The sequence below is a fragment of the Ceratina calcarata genome, unplaced genomic scaffold (assembly GCF_001652005.2).
Source record: "Ceratina calcarata isolate Rehan_Ccalc_2016 unplaced genomic scaffold, ASM165200v1 scaffold153, whole genome shotgun sequence".
NCBI lineage: Eukaryota > Metazoa > Arthropoda > Insecta > Hymenoptera > Apidae > Ceratina > Ceratina calcarata.
The window spans coordinates 108,200-120,323 of NW_017136528.1; the positions used below are offsets into that span (position 1 = coordinate 108,200).

The following is a 12,124-nucleotide window of genomic DNA, read 5'->3' on the forward strand; positions in this document are numbered from 1 at the left end:
TTGGATATTTCCTTCTATACCTTTTAGCACGTAGCTATTTATTATTAGCATTGTTCTTCCGACGTCTGATTTCTCTTTAATTATAGGAAATGCGTTTTTCTAAGGTACATAAACTTTCGGGATTGACTGTATAGCCAATACATCCTTAATGTATTAATAAGAAGAAGAGTTTGAGAAAAAACAAAATGAGCGTTCAAGAGGGATTAAAGAAGATCGATGCGAGGGCATGGAAAAAGGAATTTCGAGAGTCACGGTCCGGCATTGTAAGATAATTTACAGTCTGATAGGTACATATGTGTTAAGGCAGTTGATACAAAGGCGCCGTGACGTACACGTGATCGCGATCGCGTGGGCCGGAGCTATCGTCGGCGATCGCGAGAATTATTTGACGGCGGGACGTCGTCGTCATCCCCGCGACAGAGACATAATTGAAAAGTGATGAAACGACGGTTCAAGAATTTGCATGATAATTCAGCCCCTTTGCACTCTCTGATTTATGCTCGCCGTTTAACCGGGAATGTTCGCGTGGGCTTCGGGCACCGGAAAATAATGTCTGCCTAGGGTAGATTCTAGTCAGTGATTTCGATGCTTTGTACAGGTTGAATTGATAGCCTCGCCATTTCGGAGGAATCCCTTTGTCGCGTGGTTCCTTCACTTACATTGCTTACCCGACTTATTACAAATTTGATATGATTCATATTTATAGGGTTTTTATTGATTGATACTAAAAAATGATTTTTAAAGCAAGACACATATTTCGTATTACATATTAAATATAGAATGCTTTATAAAGATTGAATGATAAGTCTTCCGAAAAATCTCTTCGCCGCGTGACTCCTCTGCTTACATTACTTATCTTATTCCATAATTAACATAATTGTTAGTCTTCTGCTTTTAATTATTTGACAATCGGTGTGTTTAATTTGTTTAATTATTTTCGTTCGCATTAAAAAATAATTCTCAAAATGTCGAAGCGCACAGTTGGCACTACAGTATTAAACGTATTATCGGAAGGAAGGAAATAATTGCGATGAGTCTGGTCAGGGCCCAGGCGAATTCGGTGCATGAAGATTTATGGACTGGCACGTCCGCCTGTTTCTCTAATCTGCGCACGGGCGAACCACGATGTTATTTAGTTTATGACGGGCGGCACGCAGGCATACTCGAAAGCATGCGTTTCTGAAACGGAAATCAATAAATTGTATTTCAGTCACGTCGCAGTGGACGCTGGATTCCACCGGTACGCATTTACCGATCACTGTCATTTGCCCACGGCCTCGCCGCTCCTACTTGGACATCTATCAACCTCGATCGCAATTAATCTTCTTTCTTTTTTCCAACATCGATCCGTGATTACAAGTCGTCCGGTGATAATAGGTTAGCTCGTGACTGAGTGAGTCACAGGAAGAAGATTTCCTGATAGACAACCGAGGAGCTTCGAGAATACCTTTAAACCCTTTCCGGTCTCGCTTGTATCACGAGTCCGATTCGCCTTCGTCATTTTCCCCGAACGGATTTTTGTCACGCCTCGATATATATAGTCAGATTGTAAATTGTATCCCGATGAGATAGCATTAAATCGGTTTCCCCTCCCGATAGTCGAAATCCTTTAAGTATCGTAGCAACAGGTTCCCGATAAGAACCAACCAGTCCAGGTCAAGTTAATTTGTAACAATCACTACTCGTTCCTCGGCGAACTTGCACGTAAATTACTTTCGCGATTCAAACTCTTATCTCCATTGCTTACTTATGGTAATTCGATTCAATTTAAAAAAGTGGCATCGTATTAGCGATAGAATTACATCGTATCCGAGCGTAGCTGCCGTTCATTTGTGCGATGCAGCGAGATTATCGCACTTGGTCCGTGCATTATCGCGATGTATCCAAGCCAATTATGCATTACAACCGTGAGGCGCATTTGGAATAATCCTAATCTCGCTACGGCCGTGGCTCGGTTGGTTTCCGTGTTCCTCCCTCGGATGTAATACATGAACGTGAAAGCCCTCCCTCCGAACACGTGTAATCGTGCGACGACGACGTGCGTGTGAGCACGTGTGTGGCACGTTCGCACGAATCCTCTTTCTCTTTCTTTCGCCGCGACACGGGGTGCACGCTCGATTCTAGACTCGTGGACACGAGAGCTAGCCAGCCTTCGGTATAGTTACTCATCGATCCCGCACGAAGATCACGAAGGTGAACAAACTCCTTAACCTTGTCCTTCTCTCTCTCTATCTCTCGTGCCACGTCTGGTCCACCGAATGATTCTGCGAATAACCTTCGGGATTAACGCGGCTCTCGCGGGCTGTCCACCGGCGTGAAACACGCGTTCGTCTCGATCACGTTTAGAGAGTATTTCACGCGTTGCCATTGAATTTGTCGCGGATTAAGCACGCGTGCGAAAGAAGAGGATATCTGGATTGCATTGTAATTAGAATTATACTCCGTTTCCGTGGCTTGACAACCGCGATAACGGATAATTTCGTGGATTTATGAACTGCGTTCTTCAACGGATAGACGGATAAACTGTGAAATAAACTATTTGTAGTATTAACGTAAAAAATGTTTAAATAAGAATTCGTTTTATATCTTAAAAATCATAACATGCATTTCACTTTTTGCACATTTTCTGTGTACGACGTATCATTTGTAATGTCAATATAGAAAATGAAAATAGGAAGTTCTTCCCTATTTCAAAAATCATTTCACTTTTCATACATTCTGTCTACTTGGAGGTTTTTACCATTTCTTCATAAATGCATAAAATTAATCAGTCAATAAAAATGCAGTCTACTTGTAGAATTAACCAAACACCGATTGGTTATTTTATTTCAATTTAGTAATGTCATTCTTCAACGCAATATTTCAATTTTCAAGCATTCGTAATATTTCCTGCATGAATCAGTTTACGTTAATAATTCATAAGGCAAACTATCGGTAAGCTTGGTACCTCCGGAACGAAACACTCCTTCTATAGCAAAGGAATTCTTGGATAAAAGATCCTAGGAATTCTACAATCAAGTCAAATAAAAAGTCGATCATCCACGTTAATTTAGTTTCTTGTTGCACGGTTCAGGATTGTAAAATCCCACGGAAAGAAACAGAATTAATCTCGTATTGATATTACGACATGAAACTGTTAAATGAAACGAAGTAACGACCGGCAGTGATCTCCTGGGTAATGAAATGAAACGTCTTTGCCAGGAACGAGGGAAATCTCATTTGCATCTCATATAACCGTTTAGGTTCTGCGATGCATCCTGATCAATTTCCTTATCACTCTCAGGGTGATCTAGATCAGGAACCGATCTCGCAGTGATCGGGGGGGGAGAGGGGGAGAAAGGGTGGATGAGTCAGGAAGGCCTTGGGTGGCTAAGTTGGATTTTCTCGCAGTCGAATGTTAACTCTCGACCAAGACAGAAATTACAGGCTTGCCGGGCCATTACAACCCCGCGGCGACCATCGAAACCGACCACCACTACCTGTTCCACGTTCTTCCTGCTTACCCTCGCGCATTCCGCCTCGCGGTGAAACCAGCTGCCGTGTTATAGCTCCCCCCCTCCCCCCGCTTAAGCTTTCACGTGATCGTAACCAATTTGTTCTGAAAAGCGGCTCGGGAAAAAGTCGCGGGCTTCGCGAAGCGCCGGAGGAGTATACTTAGTGGATCGCGATCGTGTTATTGAATCAATCAACGCGTCGGTGTTGCCGCAAATGGAGCATTAAATTCGATATCCGATAAAGCGGGAGACAGCAAATAATTCCCAGGCAAGGTGGATACTTAGGCAGGTGAAACGAACCGATGGATCGGTAATTACGCGGCGAATTACGAGGCCGAGTATAACGAGAGTACCGAAAGAGAGCGTTTACCGTGTAGTTTGCTCGAGCGCCGGTTAATGACTTCGGGCTTTCATCTACCCCGATGGAAACGTTACGCTTGGTCGAAACCGTCGATCGGTTAGTCCGTCAATTTATTAATGAGCAACGATTCTGCTAACGCGTGCTCACGGGGGGAAGCAGGAAGTGCAAGAATAAATGACAGAAGTCAGTTTCGCGGAAAGGGGCGCAGGTTTTTATTGATGCTCACAGTCGTTTCGCCGGGGAATAATGGGTACGTTGGCTCGTTCTTTATGTCATATTAACGTACGAGCGAACACGTTAAATCGTTTTTTAGTCGAACCGTGAGTAGTTAGCTACATATTCTTGCCGGACGATGCACGACGGTCCATCATCCCGCGATGGAATTGAGACGCTTCGAGTGGTCGTGTACTATCACGTAGCAGATGGAAATCTCGGCGCGAAACTGTTGCTCGATATCCGCAGCCTGTCCGGTGTGTACGGGTTAAACCGGAGGTAACCCAAAGCGAATAACCCGCAAATGCTGATCCGGCTGATGATCATGGAGATTAATCTCGGTTCACCGCAAGACAGCAGCGTTGGCTATTCCTTTTCATTTTTCATTCCATCGGGGTAGAACACGATCGTTGGCCCCCCTCCTGCGTGCGTGTCTCTCCTCTTCCGTCTTCGCAGCGGCGAGCGGCCAGGTCGCCCGATGCATTTTCAACCGTCACTCTTTCTCACGCAACGTATGCACACGTGCCCCCTACACGCACGCCAGGTTACACACTCTCCGTACCATACGCTCCTTTCTCCTCCATCAGTCCTTTCCTCTCCTTTGCCTGTTTCTTGTTTCTCATCTTCGCTTCACCTCGCCCCGTTCGGGTCGTGCTCTCTTCTCCTCGCGCTTCTTCGCGCCGGCGAGCCTCTTCCGCGTTCTTCTAACCTGCCAATCGTGTGCTTTCGACGAATACGTCCAGCCAACCGGTAATGGACTGCCGATCGGCGAACGGTCGTCTCTCCGCGCTGCTAACAATAAGCTGGAATCGTAATCGCAGAGCCCGAGCTCTTTTTGCCTCGGCAAGAGACGTTCGCGCGGGTTTCCACCGGGGAATAATGGGTCGCGCTCCCATGGACGCGGCCGGACGTTTACAGTTTACGTTCGGTTATTGTTACTTACTTACTCAATAGGAGGATGTTGGTATTCTTTTTACAGGCGAGTACCATTCGCAGCGTACGCACGCTGTCATTCACATTTAAAATAGGGATACCCGCTGTTACGCGTTGGTGGCATCGGATTGCTCGATTCCGCTCGGTAAATTCTCTTCCTCTGGTTTATTTTTCATATGCCAGTAGTGAGGCTCATTGAGGGAATTCGTTCGGTTTACGCGTTGAAGATGAGCACCGATAGGGCTAATAACGCCGACGAGTGGCTGAGGGATATTCCCTGAGAATTACGCGGAGCTTTGTTGCCACGTCGTAGATCACTCAGACGAGATTAGCCGGGACTAATGAAAATTAGCTAACGAGCCTGTCGACTCTGAATGTCTTCAGTTCTGGGCGCAAATTGATAGCTGTGTGCACAGGATGGACGATCGTCTCAAGTAGGCAGCTACCTGTCTCGCGAATCTCCGGATTTTTACTACTATTTCTCTATCCGACACGCACGCTACTCGTAACCGGTATCATAAACCTCTATGGTCGACGGGAACGCCTTGCTTCTATATTAATTCGTTCGCCTTGCGTGACGTTCACGGATACTCGTTATTCTTATTCAGAAATAAAAAGGAAACGAACTATCATCATCAGTTTTGTTTAATACTATTGACTTTAATGTATCATTCTCATTTCAACTTTACCAGTTTTTTCAAATCAACTCATTTGATATTAAAGCTACCTAATTATTAGCGACATTTCAAACATGTGTCACTGTTTTAACTCACAGCCAGAACAGCCTTAAAACATTTAATGAACATGGTCGCAAATCGACATAATGACTCGAAGCTGAAGCTGAGGACTGTCGCGCACATGTTCAAAGTAGAAACACATTACGTTCCAGTAGATTTCGACTTGGACACGTAACGGTGACGAATAGATTTATGTGCCTCCGCTCCTTCATCGTTCAAAGATTGTCTACACATTGTCGTCGGACACGTCTAAGATTTTCTCGAAACTGCAAATTAGCGGCGGATCGGTACAACGCTTTCGCGTCGCTCCGAATGGAGCTCACGTTTCTCGGTACATATTACTATGCACGGGACGAGTCGTCGCGTCACGTCTTTAATGAAAAAAAGGGGTAAAAAGTGATCGGGGAATAATTAACGTGGACTACCCCTGGCGTGAACCGAGTAATTAAGAGGAGAAGGTGATTTATCGTTGCCGCAAAACGTGATAAGCAACAGTTCTCTCGGAGGTTTATAGTGCGCTGGTAACGACGCGACGCTGGCCTCCACACTGGCGTCCACGCGAGACGGTTAGCGTTTTTATTCGCACTTGCGCTTGGCTGCTCGTAAAATTTCAAACTCTTGCCTCGTTGGCAAGACTCCTCGTCGCTTTTACGGTCAATGAAATTTTTCTTCTGCCCCTGTTACCTCCCGACGTACACGCGCCGGGACTAGTTTATGATCTGTCAGGTGGCGTATCACGGGGCTAGTTTCGTTCTTACCACTCGAGGAAACGTCGCCGCTGATAGACGAGGTCATGGCTGCCGGAGCTCCGGCCTTTTTTACTTCAACCGACTCGCCAGCCACGTGATGGATCGTCTTTTAAGCTGACGCGGCTCCCCCTCCTCCTCCCGACACATCCTTTTGTCTCTGGTATTCCTCGACCATAAGACGCATGAACAGCAACGAGAAGCTGCCCGTCAGCCTCTTAATTGATTCCGTGTAATCGCACTGCATTCAACCGATACTTACGCCGCTTTTCATTTCATTACAGTGGCAACTTTCAATTACTCTTACTTGTTGCTCGCTTTGAACTGACTATACTTCATTTCTTTTAGATCGCTCGGCTGCACGCTGCTGCTACTACTGTCTGGCGTGCTGTTGGCCGCGTCGGAGCAGGCGATGTCCAACTTTGAGACGGTGCACAATAGCAACGCGGCGATCTTGAATCGGCTCGGGCTCGCGCCGCTCCAGATCCCGGACGGGCACCATAAGAAAAGAGTGGCTGGTCCCGAGCCGCCGGGATTGAGCTCTCAGACGCGGATTCACCAGCCTTACAGCCGTCGCCACGGGCACCGGGACAGCCACGTCTACATCGTTAAGCTGCCGGCCAGCCCGCCGTATTATACTATCACGAAACCTCACAAATCGGTGAAGGACGAGAAGATGACCAAGAACGGCGCGAATTTCCCGGTCGGGTTTCAGGGCAACGGTAAGCCGGCGAAGATCTATCATTGGAATCTGCCGGTCATGAAGAAGATCACCGAGAAGAAGCGGCTGCACACGCAGCTGAAGATGGAGCAGGCGAAGAAGAAGCTGGAGGAGGCGAAGAAGTACGGGGAGGACGCAGAGTCGGTGAAGAATTTCATGGACAATATTCACGACGGCAAGGGCAGCCAAGAGTCGTCTCATCAGGAGAACAAGAAGTACCTCGCCGTTGACAGCAACAAGATCACCGTGCGCCAAAAGAACGGTCCGTCGAAACACGTGAGGAACAACGACAAGAGGCTCAGCTATCCCGAACACGAGAAGAAGAAGGGGCCCGAATCGGCGAAGAAAGGGAACAACAACGCGATGAGCAACAAGACTTACAGGCTGGACGATTCAGGCGTCCACAGGATTCACCTGACGAACGAACTTCACGGCTCGAGGAACACGGCTAAGGTGAAGAAACACCGGAAGAAGGCGGCCATGTCGTACTACGCGCCGATCCCTGGCAAATCCGGATCCACGAGCATCCACAAGAACTTTGCCGGCAACGGGAAGCCGAAAGCGTTCTACGTGATGGAGAAGAGTCGCAAGCCTGTATATTATCACCCCCTGCTGCCCTAATCCGTGACGAGACGCGAGGACGTGTGTTTAATCACGCTACGTGTTAACGGCCCGTGAGCTTGTTAGGGTAGAACCAGTTTTGGTCATTCGGCCTGAACGAGCATCGAACGAGCGTCCGAAACATTTCATGAAATCAACCTCCACTTGAAACGTCTTCAAAACTTTGTACTGCAAACTTAGTAACACATAGGAAATATCTGAAATCGAGCTAAAATAAATATCGGTCATTTACGTGAATTACATAAAATTAGCGTCCGTTCGATGTTCGTTGAAGGTTGCAGCCTAAGTCGCGTCACGTTTACGATAAATGGGCACGAGACAAGAGCAGGGGCTGTCGTTTCGTAAGACGAACCATCAAATTTATAGAAAGAGGAAACAACAAAAGCGTGTGCACGAGAATAGGAGAGAAGAAGACACCGCGACTATGATACACGTTTGGATCAGTCGTACTGGAAGGAAGCCACGCGTATCCTGCAAGAGCCGTTCCACTTCTGTTACAGTTGTTAGGAGTATTAGACTAGGTTGCCCGAACTTAAATTTAGGATAGTTTAAGGACACTAACGCCTGGACTGAGAAGGGAATTAGGTTTAAGGGAAGGAAGCGGTCGTCGACGCCCGATCCTTCCTCTTTTTAACAAACGACCTCGTCGACCGTCGCCTCCTTCCACCGCGTTCAACTTGTACAATATATTTTTATAAGTTCGACAGATACTTTTCTATCATACCGTTTTTTACGAATCAGGGTTGCCCCGCGGGAGCCCCGTGAACCGATCGGTCACGAACGAATCTTTTAAATAATAAGACTGGACAATACCACTATCTCTCCACGGCGGGATCTGCGTACACGCCTTTCCTACACGTAGCCGCGCGAAACCACTTTTCTTACTAATTTTTTTTACTAAACGGATCGCGAGAGCAGCAAATGTTTTTTATATTCTTATATCGTACGTTATAGAAGCAAGCTCAATTGTATACCGAACCATGGCATTCAGTGTAGTGTAATAAAAGGTATTTATAGTACATTTCTACAAATGTGCTCCCTGTCGTGTACGTCTGCGTCCCGAAGGGATGAACAAAACATGGTTAGTACCCTTTGATTTCAGTATTTTTATATCCATTGTTTCTCAGTCATGTGCCTGCTCGAATGAGAACCGCTTTTAACCCGTTACTTCCAGCACATTTGCGATAGCATCGAGCAACAGTGAACCCTTTGCCTCGGGCGTCACATATTTCGGTAATTGATCGTGTAAATGTCAAGTATAATTCCTCCTTCCTTTGCGTAAAAATTATATTACATCCTCTTCTTTTCAGATATCTTGTCGTCTTCTTTTAATTCGTTTTTATTTCATACAGTTGGTAATATCTCTCTCGTCGAGGGAATCGTGAAGTTAAATTGAGATTTCGTTTGAAGCAGACGTCGTCTGGTGGTGGTGTTATCGGGATCTTTGAATTCAATCTCTTTGAGCAAGTATCACAGATCGGGAAGGAAGTATTCTCGTAACCAGACAGGATATAATCCCGTGCAGACGACTCGCGTCCCAAGTCAATATTTGTGTTACGTGAGAGGGGGAAATGTATAAGTAAAACACGTTTCCTCACCGGCGAACAGCCCGCGAACCATTCTAGAAATATACACGTGTATTATAGTGTTATTTCCGAAAAACGGGCAACAGTTATTGGAAAATTCTTTATATTTTTATTTCAAATAAATATTTACAATAGGGGAGGAATCTTAATAGAAAATATACAATATAAATATGACTTTAATAATAAATATTAATAGGCGTAACCGTGGTCCGCGTTCAAGTATAAAACAGCGTCTAATTATACTTAATTATGCCGTCGCTTGAGCAAATGTTCGTTCTCGTAATCCTTGCTCGTTCTATGCACAATTAATTACTTCGTTCGCTAATTAATTCACGTATAAATAGATGCATAAATATGTATCCGTAGCCTATCGATAGGAGCTATACACTCGAAAGTAGTAATTACAGAAGTTAGTTGGGAATCGAGTGACGACCGTGACGACGACTCTACAGACATTCCAGAATCAGAATAGACCGAGCGTCCAACTGGAAGACTATTGAGACCAGGCGATCGAAAGAAAACAAATGGAAGAGTTTCCTTTTTTTTTTGCTGTTAGAAACATGACATTAACACTAGATAGAAACTCCTCCAAAGTTTCCTCCGTCATTTACGGGCTGAAAAAAAGAATATTGGATTGGAACGAAGCAAAGGCGGAGTTGTTCGCCAGGTCGATACATTGGGAGCTCGGTTTTATTCTATTGCTCTGGCCGCGCGCCGTAGCGTTTTCGTGGGATTTTTTTTTACTAGAGAAATGAGAAGCGCAGGAACGAGAAACTTTCCACCGTCACTGCTTCGACCCGTCACTTCACGTGCCATTATTTTAATCGACCGTACGAAGTATTTTCTAATACACTCGTCGAGAGGGCCGATGGAAAAGGAAATCGCGTTGGTCACGGCAACCGCGTGTATCATTGGCGTAACGAAACTTTTTAACAGTCCATCTACTACAATTTCCCTTGTAATCATCCGAGCGATAACCCGTACTCCCCGATGGAAACGCGGCACGATATAAATCAGCGGTAAATCAAAGTCCATAAATAAGAAGCCCGTTCGCGGTACGGATTACCGGCACGGCCTCTCTAAACTTTTCGCGGTTATTTCTAAGCAATCGATTCTCCGCAATGCCCATCCCCTTCATAGAGCAATTACGATCCGATCGAGAGGAATCCTGCTTCGTCTGCTTCCTCCCCCGGTTTACATTTCTCGTGCATGCTCATCGGGCTCCCCAGACCGGTGATTCGAATCCATCATCGTCCCGCAATCATTCCGACGATTGCAAGGAAGCCGGAGCTTCGTTTCGGTAGCAACGAGCCTAGCCTCACCGCGCGCTTCTCAATAGTACGAATTATCCCGCTGATACCGGATACGCTGATGAAGCTTGGAGGTCCCGTCGGGGTTCAACACGTAAACGCTGGTGGGCTTGCCGCTGAAATAGTACGGGCCCTTGTCCAAGATGTTCACCAAATCGTCCGTCTTCTTGACCGGCTTCACGGCGCCCTGCCATTGGTAGATCGTCGACGGCTTCCCGTTGAAATCCGCTGACAGACCGTCGAGATTCGTGATCGGGCTGTCAGCCGGCTTCTTGTTCTTCTTCTTCTGCCACTGATAGACGGACGTCGGTTTCCCGTTCGACACGAAGTCGATCGGCACTTTGATGAACGGTTTTTGAACGGTTTGCTTGTCGGTGCCCGACGGTTTCGGCTTCGCGTATATTCCGAATTGAGGCCGGAGGCTGCTGGTCGAATATTTAGGCGGCTGGGAAATGTAGCCTAATCCCGGGACGAACATGTACGGCGTGGGTGGCAGGCGAACGTAAAATATGTTGCTGTCCGGGTGTCGGTGCAAGGTCGACGTCTTCCTCCCTTCGGTGTCGTAATTGTTGTAGTTTACGTCGTAAGGCAGGACGTTCGAGAACGGTAGCTTCGAGAGGTAATCGAGGACGATGGCTTTGTGCTTTCGACTCTTCTTCGTCGCTTTGCTTTCCTGCATCTTCGCCTGGAGCGCGTCGTCGGTCGTTTCTGCACGATCGTAATCGTGGGTCGTAACCGAGGGCAGTGACGAATCTGTCGTTCCACCGTCGCTCGTTTCTGATTGCTTTTTTGCCGAGTGACTGGCCGCCTCCTTGTCGGTGACAATCTCGGCTTCCGTGGAAACTGGGAACTCGGACGTGTTCCAGGCGAACAATCGACCGTTCTGGGGGTCTTCGAGCGGCGCTGCCGCCGCGGATGCTACGATGGATACCAATAAAACCAGCGAGCTCCTCATGATCACTGGAAAATAACAAGTTTCAACATTTCATTTCACGACGAAATTATTTAATTTTAGTTAAAATAATTGTTGGCTTAATATATTAGTTAAATAAAAAATAAACAAATACTCCTGTATTAAAAAAGATGAATTTTATTTATTATATTAGTTTACAGAAAGAGAAAATAAATACTGTCAAAATAAATTATATGAACTCGCATGAATCGGATTGTTAGCACTGAACTTTAGGGTGAAGAACGATAAAACGATAACATTTAGGATAATCTGCACTGTCACTCGAAAATATATGGACGCTTGGCTGTAATAGAAGAATCCAAAAGCAGTAAGAAAGAATCCCATTCAATTTCATGTACTTCATTGGAAATCAGAATTGCATAGACGGTTTTAAGCATTTTCTTTATTAACACTAGAAAGACTGAAACTTAGTATATACCTATATTGCCC

The 12,124-nt window shown here is 46.0% G+C and overlaps 2 protein-coding genes across 2 annotated transcripts in view; one reads left to right on the forward strand and one right to left on the reverse strand.

The window, feature by feature from the left end:
* Positions 1–8,845, forward strand: part of LOC108632234 (uncharacterized) — a 30,385-nt gene extending 21,540 nt beyond the window's left edge. The window contains exon 2 of the mRNA XM_018036664.2: positions 6,833–8,845. Coding sequence (XP_017892153.1) covers positions 6,833–7,826 — 994 coding nt within the window. The 3' untranslated portion in view covers positions 7,827–8,845. The remainder of the gene's footprint in view (positions 1–6,832) is intronic.
* A 1,728-nt stretch (positions 8,846–10,573) lies between these two features.
* The window catches only part of LOC108632236 (uncharacterized), a 19,533-nt gene continuing 17,982 nt past the window's right edge, over positions 10,574–12,124 (reverse strand). The window contains exon 2 of the mRNA XM_018036665.2: positions 10,574–11,682. Within this exon, the coding sequence (XP_017892154.1) occupies positions 10,745–11,677 (933 nt within the window). The 5' untranslated portion in view covers positions 11,678–11,682 and the 3' untranslated portion in view covers positions 10,574–10,744. The remainder of the gene's footprint in view (positions 11,683–12,124) is intronic.